This window comes from Crotalus tigris, unplaced genomic scaffold (genome assembly GCF_016545835.1).
Source record: "Crotalus tigris isolate CLP2741 ecotype Arizona unplaced genomic scaffold, ASM1654583v1 scf7180000018525.42219311030:4301911, whole genome shotgun sequence".
Lineage (NCBI taxonomy): Eukaryota > Metazoa > Chordata > Lepidosauria > Squamata > Viperidae > Crotalus > Crotalus tigris.
The window spans coordinates 1,077,964-1,092,462 of NW_024097057.1; the positions used below are offsets into that span (position 1 = coordinate 1,077,964).

Consider the following 14,499-nt stretch of genomic DNA (forward strand, 5'->3'; position numbering starts at 1 on the left):
ACCACACTATGGTCTATATATCATTGAGAAAATGAATCATTTTTCTTAGAAAAGTGTATTTGGGCTATAAGGAGTCATATTGCTTGCTAGCAGCTAGTGGAGACCTAACTAAATTTAGATGAATCCATCAGAAGGTTCTACACATTTTACGTGGAATCATGGATTGCATTGAAAAGGATACAGTTTTCATCCCCCTCTGTGTTTTTGGGTGGACCAGGCATGTTGAGAAGAACAAGTCGAGCATCATGGGACCGATTGACAATGACTTCATTCAGCTTCACAGCAGTGTGCATCCTTCGGACATTTGACTGGTCACTAAAGGGGTCAAAATGACATAGAAATCAACAAGTCGAAAACAGCTTACTCCCCAGAAATATTGTTGGGATCCAGTTTGGTGTAGCAGCTAAAGGTACCAGGTTAGAAACCAGGAGACTGTGAATTCTAGTCCTGCTGTAGGCACAAAGTCAGCTGGGTGACTTTGGGCTGGTTACTTCATTCAGCCCACAGTAGAAGAAGACAAGAGCAAACCACTTTTGAAAAATGTTGCTAAGAAAACTTTAGGAACTTGTCCAGGCTTTTACTGCCAAGAATCAAGATTGTCTTGAAAGCAACACACACACACACACACACACACACACACACACACTTTGTTTTGGAATGCCTCCCTGCCACAAGTGTTACCCTTTCGTCATCTTGAGACTGATGTTCATGTGTGTGTGTATGTGTGAGTTCCATCCCCTTAAAAAAAAAATACTTGTTCAAATGTCAAGAGTTGTGCATTCAAAACAAAATGCAAAAAAAAATGGTGGCAATGATAATTACAATAACGTATTGCGTCTCTATTTACATAATCAAAATGGATTTGGGAATAGCAACAAGCTTAAAGAAACTCTACACTTCCTGATTTGGGGGGGGTACCTTTCAGCCTTCTGTTTGCAAAATAAAATACGTAAGGTAGACCAAAATGGAGACTCAAGAGTTGATTTGTAGCTCTGTTGCTACCAAAAATTAAGATTTATCTAAGGAGGGAGAGAGCTTCCACTTACAGCTGCTTCCTCATCAAAAAGTTTCCTGTTTCTATTTATCAAAAGGGTGGTGGTGTTTCATTGAACAATGCCACATATTTTTGGATCTTTGGGGAACTTCCTACCAATTTAACCAGGGGAGGACAGTATGCATCACTCCTTAATTAAGATTTTTTTGTTCTTGGCAATAGTAGTGATTTCGTACAGCTGTACCTTTTTTGTCCAGGACAAAATAATGACAATATTTTAGATAGTATCAAACAAAAACAAAAGCATCAGGATGAGCACAGAGCTAACCCAAACAAGATTTTCTGCAATATTACTGACCTAAAGGATTTGGGTCAAAGTAAAAACAGCAGAGTTTTCATTCGAGCAAAGATCTCGGATACTTACGGTTTAAGACTAATAAGTTCTTTGAAGTGCTCCACCACACTATTTCCGATCTGATTCTCAGAGTCGTGTTTAGCTTTCGTCCAAGTCATCTGGATCTTTTCTGGGATTGCTTCCCCTTCATCCTCCTCGTCGGAGTAAAGGCTCTCTAATCTTATGATTGAGTGTCTATCTTTCACCAGCTGAGCCTAGAAGAACAAACGATGGGAAATATGTCATGGCCTCATCGGAGCCCAGCCTGGAGAAGGCGTTGGAATCGGGACCGTCAGACAGGGATTGGCATGTTTGGAGAGACCAGGGGCTGAGGATGATGCTGTCCCAGGCCCCTCAGGCAGGTGGTCAACCAGATGGAGAGCTGCTCCCTTCACAGACGTGGGAGGATTGGCTGCTGAGAGGCAGTGGTGCTGAGAGGCAGCAGATCCCTTTTGATGAGGAACAGTTGCCTCCTCTATTTGATCCAACGACACAGAGAGTAGAGCACAGGCAAGCTCAGAGAAGGTTGGTAAGGCTACTAGGGAGAAGATTGCCCCATCTCCTCACAAAGAACATTTACTGTGAGCAAATAAACTGGACAGTTGACAGGGTCTCTAGAGCAGAGACCAGTTCCGTGGAGAGAGGTTTTCCCATGGACCGGAGGGGGGGGTGGTTTTGTGTGCTGCCTACATCCCACAGATGGGGCTTTGCTAGTTTGTGCAGCCCGACTGCTAGTATGCTGCAGCCCAGTAATGATCTACGGACAGGTGGTGGGGGACCCCTGCTCTAGAGGCCTGCCTTGCCTTGCCCGCCTGGGTCATAACAAAATGGTTGTTCTCCAAAGGACAGTGTCGCGCTATTCCAATGAGAAATATCATTGGTTGTGTGCTTGGAAAATGGGACACAGATTGGAAGTATCTTGGATGAGCAAAATATCACGACTGATTGGCAGTGTAACCAGGGCAGACAGATAGAACTTCATTTCAGTCATTGACCAATAAAAATACAATCAATAAAATGAAGAAGAATTACTAGCAACCATTTACACGTAGCATAGCCAAATTTTGCTACTTTTAGAGAAATCCATTTATCTTGATTATTTAAATAAAAGCTATGAGAGTGCCCTGGAAATTTAAATAAAAGAAGGGAAATCAACTGAAGATGAATGTCCTTATAGAACCAGCAATACAGAAGAACGTGGGCTGTGGTTTCTACGGTACCCATACCACAGGGGCAGGATTGGGTTTCATACGGGATTTTGCAACCAGGTCAGAGTGACTTATGGTTATATTCAATTCTGTACAAGGATTTACAACATCTCACAATGCAGGACCTCCTTTTGACTCCTCCATGGCTTGTCCTGGCTGCCTAAAGAAATCTTAACAGCCTGAACATTTTGCCATCCTTGTTTTAAACATAACATAACCAACCCAACTGTTGGTCACTGCACCCTCATTTTGCATTGGCAATTTGAAGACATACCTCCCTCTCTCTTTCCGTTTTGGTCAGCCGCATCTGCCTTAACATCTGCGATCTCTGTTCCATCATCAAGGTCCGCTCGTAAGTGTAGGCCGAGATGTCACTGTTTTGCTAAAGAAAGGGAAAAGACCATGTTGGAACCAAGCCCACAAGACATAGACCACCCCCTGAAGGAGTCTCTTACCATTTCCACCACTTCTACTTCAGCCTCAATTCGGAGGTGGTAAAGGAAGACGGCCAGGTCTTTCTTCATTTGGATGCTGTTGTCGTCCATTTGGGCCACGGTGAAAATTCGCATTTTGCATTTTCGCCAAACCTATAGAGGGAGAAACTTTTTATCTTCTCAAAAACATTCGGTCCTCTCTACAGAGTTCAATGAATTTGGTAAAGCACACCTTTATACAAGGGTTATTTGACAGGTTCATACAACTATGCTCAGAACTGGGAAACTGGCTGTATCTTTCACAGGGGTCTGTTGTAACTTTGAACAGCTACTAAGTCATTGGTTGTTAACTCGAGGACTACCGGTACAACAACCCATTAAATTAAACTCCTTACCTGATACAGGTCACCATACAGTTAACCTCCGATATACATCATCTAATATTTTAGGGAGATTTTTTTTAAAAAAAAAAACTATGCATTGACGTTGCCCAATACATCGATGTTGTCTGATTAAATGTTGCTTCTAAAAAAAAGAGGGGAGGGAACATCCTGGAAAAGTTGTGAATTTTCTCAATTGTATCAGGCAACATCAATCAATAAAGACTACTGACGGTTCACCTGGTTCAGCCCAGGGCAGGCCTTGTAAACTCTCAACAAGTTCTTGACATTCTTACTTTATGCTGTTTAAGGAGAAACGGAAGCAGCATCAACATGCCTCCATCGTGCACGATCCACCACACATCAATGGTCCCTTCATTGTAACGCTCGTGATTGCTGGGATAGAAGGACACATTTTTCGGCACAAGCAAGGCAAGGTGGGCTGCAGTTGTGCAACGGACAGTGTCTGAAGTTAAAAAGAGGAAAGACATGGTTGCTGAGAGTTAAATCTGGTTGCCTATAGAACTGGGCTTTAAATGTATCTCATACTAGACAACTTGTCATGCATTGGATCATTGTTTCAGAGATATTTCTTTTTATATACAGATAAACAGAATCACCGTGAATGGGTGGGCAAAAATACAGTGGAATGAAGAGCAGCTTCTGACTTCCTGCTGGCTTCCCCATTGTTCCTTATAGGAAGCTAGTAGGGAACATTGGAAATGATTGGCACTAATTGTGACAGTGCAGTAGCAGAACTGGAAGGAAATGGTCAACACCAAGTCTCTGTTGAGTACTGAGTGACATGTAGGCTGCACAAAGTTAAAAGATAGGTAAAAGGACTGAAGAATTTTGGAGCATTGCCTCCAAACAAACAGAACAAAAAACAGTATAGTAGGTAAACTTAACTAATATTTTAAAGACACAAAAACAATGTTGCGTGAATTTCAAAGTGGCAATGCTATTAATCAGGAAGACTATAATTCTAGAACTAATAATAATAATAATAATTCGCATGCAGAACACCTTGGCTCTGCTAGGAAGATGTAAACAAAGTCCTTGACTGGAACCCCAAAGAAACTCTGATCTATCATTGCAGTCAATCCATGTTGACAAATCTGAGTTACTCAAAATAATATCCTAACTTGATAAACGGTAGTTCCCACAGTTCTTAAAAATAAAATTGTAAACGCTCACATAAACTGATAATAAGGGTCATAGGCTGAAACTGAGAACAGCCCTTCATTGAATTTTAGCCATACATTCTGTGCCCCCTTGTTCCTTGAGAAATATAAAATTATCAAGAAATGATGAAATAAGAAAGGATATAGAAAACTTAGGAAGAATTCCACATACAGAAACTCTTTACAGGCAGACAGAAATTTTTAGTGAGGTTAAAGTCCATCCAGTTTTCAACTCACCACAACATCATAGTTCTTCTTTTGAGCAGCAGGTTAACAGCCTTATTTTGAATTCTAAATAGGTAGTTTTACACACTCTACTATTCACCATAGAAAACGATGCTTGAATCATGCTTGGGAAGAAAAAAAAACCCAAGAAGGATGCTAATCATTCTTTGAACTTACCTATAAAGGTCTTCCAAGCTCTAGGATCTTCACTCTGCCTCCAGCCATAAGGCCACCCCAAAACCACTGTGTTGTGCTTCATGCCACCCAATCCACAGGACTGTATCAAGTGGGCAATGCCATCACGGACCTTATTAGCTACAACAACCTGGCAAAATCCTTTGACTTTCTCAATCTCAATCATATTCTTGATGGCCTGGAAGATAGCCAAGGAGATCCAAGGGTCATAATTAGGGGAAACTGGCTAGCAGACCATTAAAAACAGAAAGATCTGTCCCTTTTATAGATGAAAAATCAAACTGCATCCAGGTGGCCACTGGTGCAGAGATTTTAAACCGATGTATGTTAAAGAAAAGACTATTTAATCACAATAGGGTGGAAAGAGACTACACTGAATGCTAATTACCCAAAGATCCCTCAGTGAACTGTACTCATGATATTAGAATGGGGGTCCCCAACCCCTGGTCCGTGGATCAGTACCAGGTTGCAGCATGCCACCAAGTGGGCTGCACAAACGTATCCTGTTACACCGATTAATTGTTCTCACTGTCATGAAATTTCTCCTTAATTCTAGGTTGGATCTCTTTAATGATCTTCCATCCATTACTTCTTATCCTGCCTAGAAGTATTTTGGAGAATAAGTTGACCCCTCTCTTCTCTGTGACAGCCCTTCAGTTACTGAAAGGATTGCTATCACATCACCCCTCGTCCTTCCCTTTGTTAAACTAAACGTATTTAGTTCCCTCAATCATTCATTGTATGGTTTAGCTTCCAATCCCCTCATAGTCTTTGTTGCTCTTCCCTGCAGTCTTTCTAGAGCAGTGGTTCTCAACCTGTGGGTCAGGACCCCATTTGGGGTTGAACGACCATTTCACGGGGGTCGCCAAACAACGCAGTCTGCCATTTCCCCCCCCCCCTTTTCCTTAGCTGTGCTACTCCCTTTTATTCTATTGGCTTTTGAAAGCCAATAGAATAGACTCTCTTGAATAGAGTCTAATTCTATTGGCTTTCAAAAGCCAATAGGAATTGTCCAGGCTGTCTCTGCCCTGCTGAGCCCGCCAAAAGTCCCATTCTGCAAACGGTGCTGCACCAGTTGAGTAGTCCTCGACTTACGACCGGTTGAGTAGTCCTCGACTTACGACCGGTTGGGGGGTCGCGGCATTAAAAAGGTTGAGAACCACTGTTCTAGAGTCTCAACATTATTTCTATCATGCTGACAGAACTGGATGCAGTATTCCAAGTGTGGTAGCAGAATCAATCAATTAATAGAAGCCTGTCTCTTGTCTGCCTCTTAAAATCATATCACAGATAATATACCTAGATGAGCTTAAAATACTCAGCTTAGGATATTAATAAATCCGGCTGCAGTAGCTTTGACTGGCCAGTAAAAACTATATATCTCCTACAATTAATTAGTTAAGATGTGTTTAACCAATTACATCTTGCTTTCACACCTGGTTTCTGCCAGGCCTTACCTGCTCAGCTGCCTGGGCTTCTCCGTAACTTTCCAGAAAGTTGCCTTGTATTGCAGTTCCAACAATGGTCAACCCCTTCCCGGCCTTCAGTTGCGAAGCAAATGTCAAGAGCCTGGGGTATTTCACATGCAAATCCTCATCCAGTTTCAGCAATACCAACAATTGGGGCCTAAGAAAGGGAGAAAAGGAAGAGAATGTTGAGTGACAGAGGTCATTCTCCCCCCAACAAGAAACTGGAATAAATTAAGCCACTTTAAAGCTGGACTGGCCACCTTTAGTTCTCTTCTGGCTGTTCCCAAGAGACTTTTAGCTATTTCAGTGTTTTGCCCCAGGCTCATTTTGGCTCATTGCCATTTGTTTCATGCAGACAGTTGGGTCCCAGCCAAATCCAATGCAAAGAGGGATCTGGTTTGATTTTTTTTTTTTTTTAAGGACCCCGAGACACCACGAAAGGTATCATATTTGTGCTGCAAATATTCTGTGATTCCGGCAATCCCCTTTCCATATTTATGTTTTTAGGACTTCAGGGTGCCTCAAGGTTTAGCAACTGGAGGAGAACTGGTCCCCAAAGAGAGTTTGAATGCCTAATTTTAAATCACGGAGAAGTGGTAACAAAGTCTTCCCCATTGAAAAAAAAACTACACAAAATTTACATCAAATTGAAAGAACCCACCTCCAGTTCTTGGTATGGGGAGGACCTTCTTCCAATCTCAGCAAAGCATACCGGGCAGCGCTTAGAGATAGGCCCCGGATACCATCACCCCATTCCTTCTCTGCCCTAGAAAAGAGAACGTCAGAATTGTAGAAGAGCAAGCAGAGCTGGAGGAGGCAGAGTTAAAAGCATCACCAGCTTAGAATCCTTACATTGCCATAAACAGTCCTAGTCCAAGCTTCCTGAATTCCATTGACCTTTATCTGGAGCCAATTTAGTACTGAAGTTTAGTTGACCAGATTCTTGTTGAATAAACTTATGCTGCAACATGAGAGATTATTCTGATCCTTTGCATTGACAGAATCGAGTCAATTCAGAACACTATTCTTTTTCAGAGACCCAATATAGGTAGTCCTCAACTTATAGCTGGTCACTTAGTGACCAGTCAGATTCTGATATACCTACCTTGGGAATTCTAATGTTTCTTATCTTCACTCCCCTCCCCCGTAGATACAGTATTTCCAGGGAAGCGCCTATTAAATCAAATGTCTTCTTGACCCCCCCCCCAATGCTGGCAGGGCAAACTACTATATATAAACAAGGAGAAAACCTCACACTCATTCACACTGTTTATGTCGGGTAATGAAATGTCTGTAAGACAACAGGCAAGTTCAGAGAGCACCAAGGACTTTACAAATGTCGTCTTCTTTCAGTGTTGCTGTCTAGATATAAATCTTACAATGCCCTTTTGCTGGCAACATCTTGAGGAAGCTGGGGTCTCAAAATGTCTAGACCAGGGGTGTCCAACCTTGACAACTTTAAGACCCATGGACTAAAACTCCATATTTGCTGGGGAATTCTGGGAGTTGAAGTCCACAAGTCTTAAAAGTTGCCAAGGTTGGACACCCTTGGTCTAGATAGAAACAGGTTGGGGCTTAAAGGCCCAATTTTATAATTCTATCCCTCCCATCTATCTTAAATCAGGTTACTTTCATTACAAATTCACTTACCCCTGATATTCAATGTACTTATAGATCATGCCGGCAATGAGCATGGCCACTAAAGCGTAATACCAAGAGGAGATGAACATCAGGGCAAGGCAGATACTCATCCCTAAGAAGGACAGGGCCCTAAGAAAATAAAACACAACATATCAATAGGTTATGATGGCTGGTTTCATGCATACAAGTATTTCTTGAAGGAAGACAGCTTGAAGGATGAAAAGATTCCAGAGAACCTTTGTTGGTGATTTTGCAGTCTCTACAGCAGTTTATTTACATATTCCAACTTGCAGATATTATCAGTATGACACAACAAGATGTGAACCAGGCCATAATAGGCTAAGAGACATTTTCCAAGCACTTCTGGTTTCCCAGACTTCACAAACTCTCAAGTGTTTTGGGCTTTTGACTCTTAACACGGTGACAAAGACAATTTTAGAAGCAATTGCCCTCCTAGTTCATTCATTCAAAAAAATTCTTACCAATGGTAATACTTAAATCTGGGACGCCAGTTAGGAGTTCTTAAGAGAGTCTGCACTGCACAGGCCAGGTTGACAAACAGGTAACACATTAGGAAAAACCTATTTTTGAGTGGCAAAGAGGAAGAAAGAGGAGAGAGGAATATCATTAAGAAAGTTGGCAGTTGCCCATGTCTTCCTTGTGAGTTTCATTTGAACACCTTTTTGCTTTCTGCGGCATCCTATTGTTGCAACAGCTCGTTACACTGCTTGCCATCAGGATCTCTGCAGGGTGTTGTCAGAAATGCCAAGATGGCTATAAAGATGTGATGAGAGCTCCACTTATTTTCCATGTGCGATGCACGTAAAACCCAACGAAGTCTCAATCACCCCACTGCGATCCCCTCTTGACTTTCATTAACACACCCTGCATATGTTCCTGACTCGCTGTGGAAATGCAGGAAAGGAAAACAACAGAAGAATGGAAAAGTCTTCTAAGTGGCTAAATATTAGATTTGTTCAAAGACTGACACAGCAGTCATGAGTAATAACTGCATGAGAAATAACTGCAGTAATAGACGGATTCCTTTTGTTTAACACCGATGTATCAGAATCGACGCTAGGTGGCAGTCAAAAATTGTCTTTAAAAATACACAATCGACTTCTTCTTTTGACTGCAACACTTTTAAAGTGTATCCCAGGAAACACTCAGAAATGTACTGAGAATGTCCCTAGTTGTTTCTTCAATATAACTGATGTTCCTTCGCGATGCGCAACCACTACCAGGGGTGGGGAACCTTGGCTCTTTTATGACTTGTGGACTTCAACTCCCAGAATTCCTCAGCCAATCATGCTGAGGGGAAAGGGAGAGGTTTCCAAGCTGAGCCATGCTGGCTCAGGAATTCTGGGAGTTGAAGTCCACGAGTCATAAAAGAGCCAAGGTTCCCCACCCTTGCACTAGACCAAGTGACTCTTCCAGAACAGCCTGTGTACCATAGATGTTAAGCAATGTTTGTTTTTAATAAAGCAACATCTAGTAATAAGGTCTGAAATCTAACAAGGCTGCTACATCTCACAAACATCAGAGTTCTGGCATGAGCTGCGAAGAGATTTTATGTGAGAAGGCTGACATCTAACGAAATGTTGGCCTTCACTCAAGTTCTCAGTCATTTTTAAATCCCAGTTTTTTTATTTTTTGAGCTGCTGACAGCAAAAAGTTTCTTAGTGTTTATATCAGGTTCCTTCGACCTGGATCAGGGGTCTTCAAACTTGGCCCTTTTATGACTTGTGGACTTCAACTCCCAAAATTCCTCAGCCGGCGTGCCTGACTGAAGAATTCTGGGAGTTGAAGTCCACAAGTCATAAGAGGGCCAAGTTTGAAGACCCCAACCTAGATTCTTCCAGATGTATTGGTTCAAACTCCATCATTCCTATTCTATATGAGTAGAAACGGTAAAGAAATAGCTGAAAGAATGAGCAATTCTCTAGATGTCTATGGAGATTCTTAATCATCCACGTCATGGTTGGCACAAAGGTGCTTTTCCAAATCCAACTGGACTTTCTTTTCTTTTTTCATTCAAGGAAAAAAAACCTCAAGGAAGTCCAGTTATCTTTGGGAAAGCACCTTTGCAACCAATTTTCTAGGTATCTCCTAAGAGTGGGGAATTTGAAATCTCGCCAACGGTCTCCTTGCAGCATATTCTCATCTTTAATTTCCTATTATACTCCAAAAATTAGGCTACATCATCCCATAAAAACATTCTGAGCTTCTCCAAGAATGAAAAAAAAGAGGCCATTGGAGCTTCTTCCCTCCACTCATCCAGGACAAACCTTCGACATTTCCAACTCAACTCAACGGAGAAAGCTTCCAGAGAAGTACAAATGTTGCACTTTGTCAGAAGGCCCAAAATCTCCCCTACCTCTAAAACCAACATCCTGCAAACTTACATAGAAAGGATTGGGGCCACCATATCAAGGGAGGCAATGAGAATGCCGAGTTCGGCAATCAGGGCTGTGAGCAGAAGAGCCCAGGTGGGTTCTCCATTTGCCTTTCCATGACCAAACACCTGTTTAAAAAAAAGGACAAGAGAGAGAGAAGAACAAAAATATTTTGTACATGCACCCTTTCACAATGAGTCACTGAGCACCGTTCATAAGGAACTGATAGGGTTCGTCTCCTGTTTGGGCAAAACAGTTGCTTCTTCCTCACTTCTGAGAGAAACATCTGTGTTTTCTAGTTTTCATTTGGTATCTCTGGCATATGAGAATTAGTTTCATACCCAGGAGTATGACGATTTCCCTTGGCTTCAGTTTCAGAAATTATTCTCTCTCAGCCTCAGTGAGAACTTAGTCTAGCAAAGCCACTTAAATCCAGCATATGGTGCTGATGTTTTGAGAGAAAATCGACCCAAATTACAGAGAAGCAGCTTCTGATTGCAAGGGATCAGCATTTTCTCCATTCACACAATGGCTTCCAACACATATCTGGGAGTCAGGGCAAGTAGTGGAAAAGAAGTTCAGAACTAAAGCTGTTGTAAGTCAAAAGGTCAATAACTGTGTAGAACCCATAACAGCTTCGAGGGCAAGTAGTGGAAAAGAAGTTCAGAACTAAAGCTGTTGTAAGTCAGAAGGTCAATAACTGTGTAGAACCCATAACAGCTTCGTGGAGATTGATGTTGAAGTGCCTTCAAGTCAAAAATACACTATATTGCAGAATCTGGTATTGGATGTCTAGTTACAAAATTAATTTGGGCTCGGAAGAATCCTGAAGCGTTTCCTGCAAACGGGCTTCCCAGTTTGCTATCTGTTCAGCATTTGGGTTATTTTTATGCCGGTTACATGCTTGCTTTTTCAAAAGTAATGGAAACACAAATTATCAAGATCAAACATTCTAGGAATCTCTTTTTTTCCAGGGAGTTTTCGCATCCCCCAGTTCTACGCATCAAATGATTCCAACTTTTGCTCTTAAAAAAAAAAAAAAACAACCAGACTGACCCTGAGGAATGGAATAATGTTGTCCTTGGCAATGGCTTGAAGGAGACGTGGAGCTCCAGTGAGGCTTTGCAAACCTGCTCCACATGTAGAGAAGAAGGACCCAATCACTATGACCCATGGTGTGGGCCAGGCCAGCGTGCCCACCACTAAGTTCTTATTCACGGCATCACCATACCTGTGAGGAGGGGGAGGAAAGAATTTGTCATTCAATAAGAAACTTGAATTTGTTTGGTATTTCCATCTGATTTTCAATTATCTTTTCAAGGACAGGTCAACTTACTCTTCATATCAAGCAAGCAACCCGACAGCAATTGTAGTGTCTAAGAGTTCCTATTCTCCCCATTTAAGAATGTAAGATAATACCAGCGTAGTTCAGCCACATTTTTTTTCCCTTTTCCCACATCTGTTTCCTGGATTCTAACCATATTATCTGACAACAATTTCTTGGAAACGTAAAAGTCTACTACTATTTTGCAAAGCTTCGGTTAAATAATAAAAGTGAAATGGCTCAAACAAATGCTTCTAATGCAATAATTAGAAAGCAATTCATAGCAATTCTGGGAGTTCCAGGTGAAACACATCTGGATGTGCCAGGTGCAAAATATAAATAATGCGTGCAAAATAAGTGTGAATTATTTGCATGGATTATTTTGCTATGAGCTATCGACCCAGACACTGGGACACAGTAAGGCAGTGTTTTTCAACTGTGGCAACTTTAAGATGGGAGAACTTCAATTTCCAGAATTCCTCAGCTAGCCATTTTCTTGGAATTGAAGTCTTCCCATCTCAGAGTTGTCAAGATTGAGAAACACTGCACTAGGATGTGGCGAGTTCAGTCTCGGATCAATTCAGAAGGAACAGTGCAAATTCCTACTCATCTTTGGACAGTTCTGGGTGATTTCATGCCAATCGGGGTCTTTTGGCTTCACCTACCCTAAGGTGTAACAATGCTCCCTTTGAGAAAGGGCATAATTATTTTTTAAAAGGCTAAATAAATACACAAAGGGGAAGACTAGAAAACTGCCTTAAAAAAAAGGAAAGTGGGGTTTTACATGCTCTGCATGTGCAGGTAATCCTCACTTTATGTCCACAACTGAGCCCAGAATTTATGTTGCTAAGTAAGAAATTTATTAAGTTTTTTTTTGCCTCATTCGTTAAGTGAATCACTGCAATTGTTAAATTACTATCACAATTGTTAAGTGAATCTGGTTTCCCCACTAACTTTGCTTGTCGTGGAAGATGATCCCTTGACCCCCCAGGAGGCTGCAATTGTCATAAATGTGAGTCAGTTGTCAAGCACCCAAATCACATGACCACGGGGAATGCTGCAATGGTCATAAAAGTGAAAAATGGTCGTAAGTCACTTTTTTCAGTGCCGTTGTAACTCTGAACAGTCACTAAATGAACTGTTGTAAGGCAAGGACTACCTGTAATAATCCTGTGTGTTTGCAGCTAGTAATGGTTATTAGGGAAAAAAAATGCATTCTGCGTAGTGTGTTAAAAAGAAAAATCCGGTGTCTTCACTGCAAAGGAAATCAGCAAGAGCAATCAAAGAAAACAAAATGGATTCCTTTCCGTGAAAGGAAAATCTGAAATAATTACTTACTTATCTCGAAGAACAACGCCTTCAATGCAAGCTCCAAACAACAATACACAGCTGAAATCTGTGAGGTGCAAATCCAGTTAAGGAAGCCAGAATTTTGATGCAACAAATGTCTACATTCGCAGTAATCAGCCACAAATATTCCTGCTAAGTTGCAAAAAATAGTCAGATTCTGCCAATGCAATTTGCACAGTAAAATATTCCATTCCATTCTATTCTATTCTATTCTATTCTATTCTATTCTATTCTATTCTATTCTATTCTATTCTATTCTATTCTCTTTGAGAGAAACAAGAAATACCTTGGAGGTACAAGAACAGGTAAATGAAAAGCACACCTGCAACCTGCAAGAAGACCATCCTTTATTTCAAAGGAATCTTCATGGCTATTTTAATTTTCTCTTTCGTTTCCAGGATTCATAGAGTCAGGGCAGATGTTACTGCTTCAAAGGCCACAGTCAGACCCCTAACATAAAAGTTTCTGAAGCACTAAAACCATAGCATGGACACTCTTATGTTTAAAGGATACAGACAAGAGATGTGGTGGCAATAGCAAGAATGGTTCCCACTGGAATAGACTTTTGGGCATCCTTGAGGTCTCCTGATCGGTTGGAGCCGGCCATGATGCCTTAAAAAGAAAACAAAAAGGCAGATAAGACAGATACTCCCCCCCCCAAAAAAAACAAACCCACAATATATCAAAATACACCCAGAGATTTCAGCCTTTGTATCTTCTCACCAGTCACAGAGGGGAAAAAGATGCCAACAAGGATAGTGAAAGAAGTTGCAATGTCTGCATAGACGTACAAGTGGAGGTTGTTCTTATTTCCAGCTACGTCAACAGATGGACAGCTCGCTCTTTCCAGGATCTCGCCTTTCTCCAAGTAATTACTCCAGACATTATCTGGGGTGGTGGAAACGAGACTCATCAGGAATGTAGAATAAATGAAAAACTATATACAGTATAGCTTGCTAGGTTTACCAAGGGCTATGCATAGTTTACACACAGGAGCTGAACTTAGCCAAGAGAGGCTGGTCTCCTTGGATGTCCAGCAATGAGGAAATTCTTTATTGAACAGAATAGCTAACCACAGCTGCTTTCAGCTGTTTGATGTTCATCTTTGTATTAGTCTTGATGTTATCAGGCCCGCCTGCTCTTAGCTTGCCCCTTCTTCTTGTTCCACTAACCATTCCTAGCATCATTGGGGTCTCCAATGAGTTTGGTTCTAAATAAAGGACTGATTTAATTAGGAAAACAGATCCACCCTATCTCCTATCCTATTTAGTCCAGAGGATTATGCATCAGTGTTTCTCAGCCTTG

General features: G+C 41.4%; 1 protein-coding gene across 1 annotated transcript in view; it reads right to left on the reverse strand.

Moving 5' to 3' along the window:
* SLC12A4 (solute carrier family 12 member 4) overlaps nucleotides 1-14,499 on the reverse strand; it is a 38,142-nt gene that overhangs the window by 2,170 nt on the left and 21,473 nt on the right. The window contains exons 9-23 of the mRNA XM_039353486.1: nucleotides 13,918-14,082; nucleotides 13,708-13,806; nucleotides 13,183-13,240; nucleotides 11,577-11,751; nucleotides 10,530-10,648; nucleotides 8,607-8,705; nucleotides 8,134-8,253; nucleotides 7,145-7,249; nucleotides 6,472-6,640; nucleotides 4,997-5,192; nucleotides 3,707-3,876; nucleotides 3,052-3,183; nucleotides 2,871-2,978; nucleotides 1,419-1,603; nucleotides 182-315 (exon numbers count right to left, since the gene is read on the reverse strand). Coding sequence (XP_039209420.1) covers nucleotides 182-315; nucleotides 1,419-1,603; nucleotides 2,871-2,978; nucleotides 3,052-3,183; nucleotides 3,707-3,876; nucleotides 4,997-5,192; nucleotides 6,472-6,640; nucleotides 7,145-7,249; nucleotides 8,134-8,253; nucleotides 8,607-8,705; nucleotides 10,530-10,648; nucleotides 11,577-11,751; nucleotides 13,183-13,240; nucleotides 13,708-13,806; nucleotides 13,918-14,082 — 2,034 coding nt within the window. The remainder of the gene's footprint in view (nucleotides 1-181; nucleotides 316-1,418; nucleotides 1,604-2,870; nucleotides 2,979-3,051; nucleotides 3,184-3,706; nucleotides 3,877-4,996; nucleotides 5,193-6,471; nucleotides 6,641-7,144; nucleotides 7,250-8,133; nucleotides 8,254-8,606; nucleotides 8,706-10,529; nucleotides 10,649-11,576; nucleotides 11,752-13,182; nucleotides 13,241-13,707; nucleotides 13,807-13,917; nucleotides 14,083-14,499) is intronic.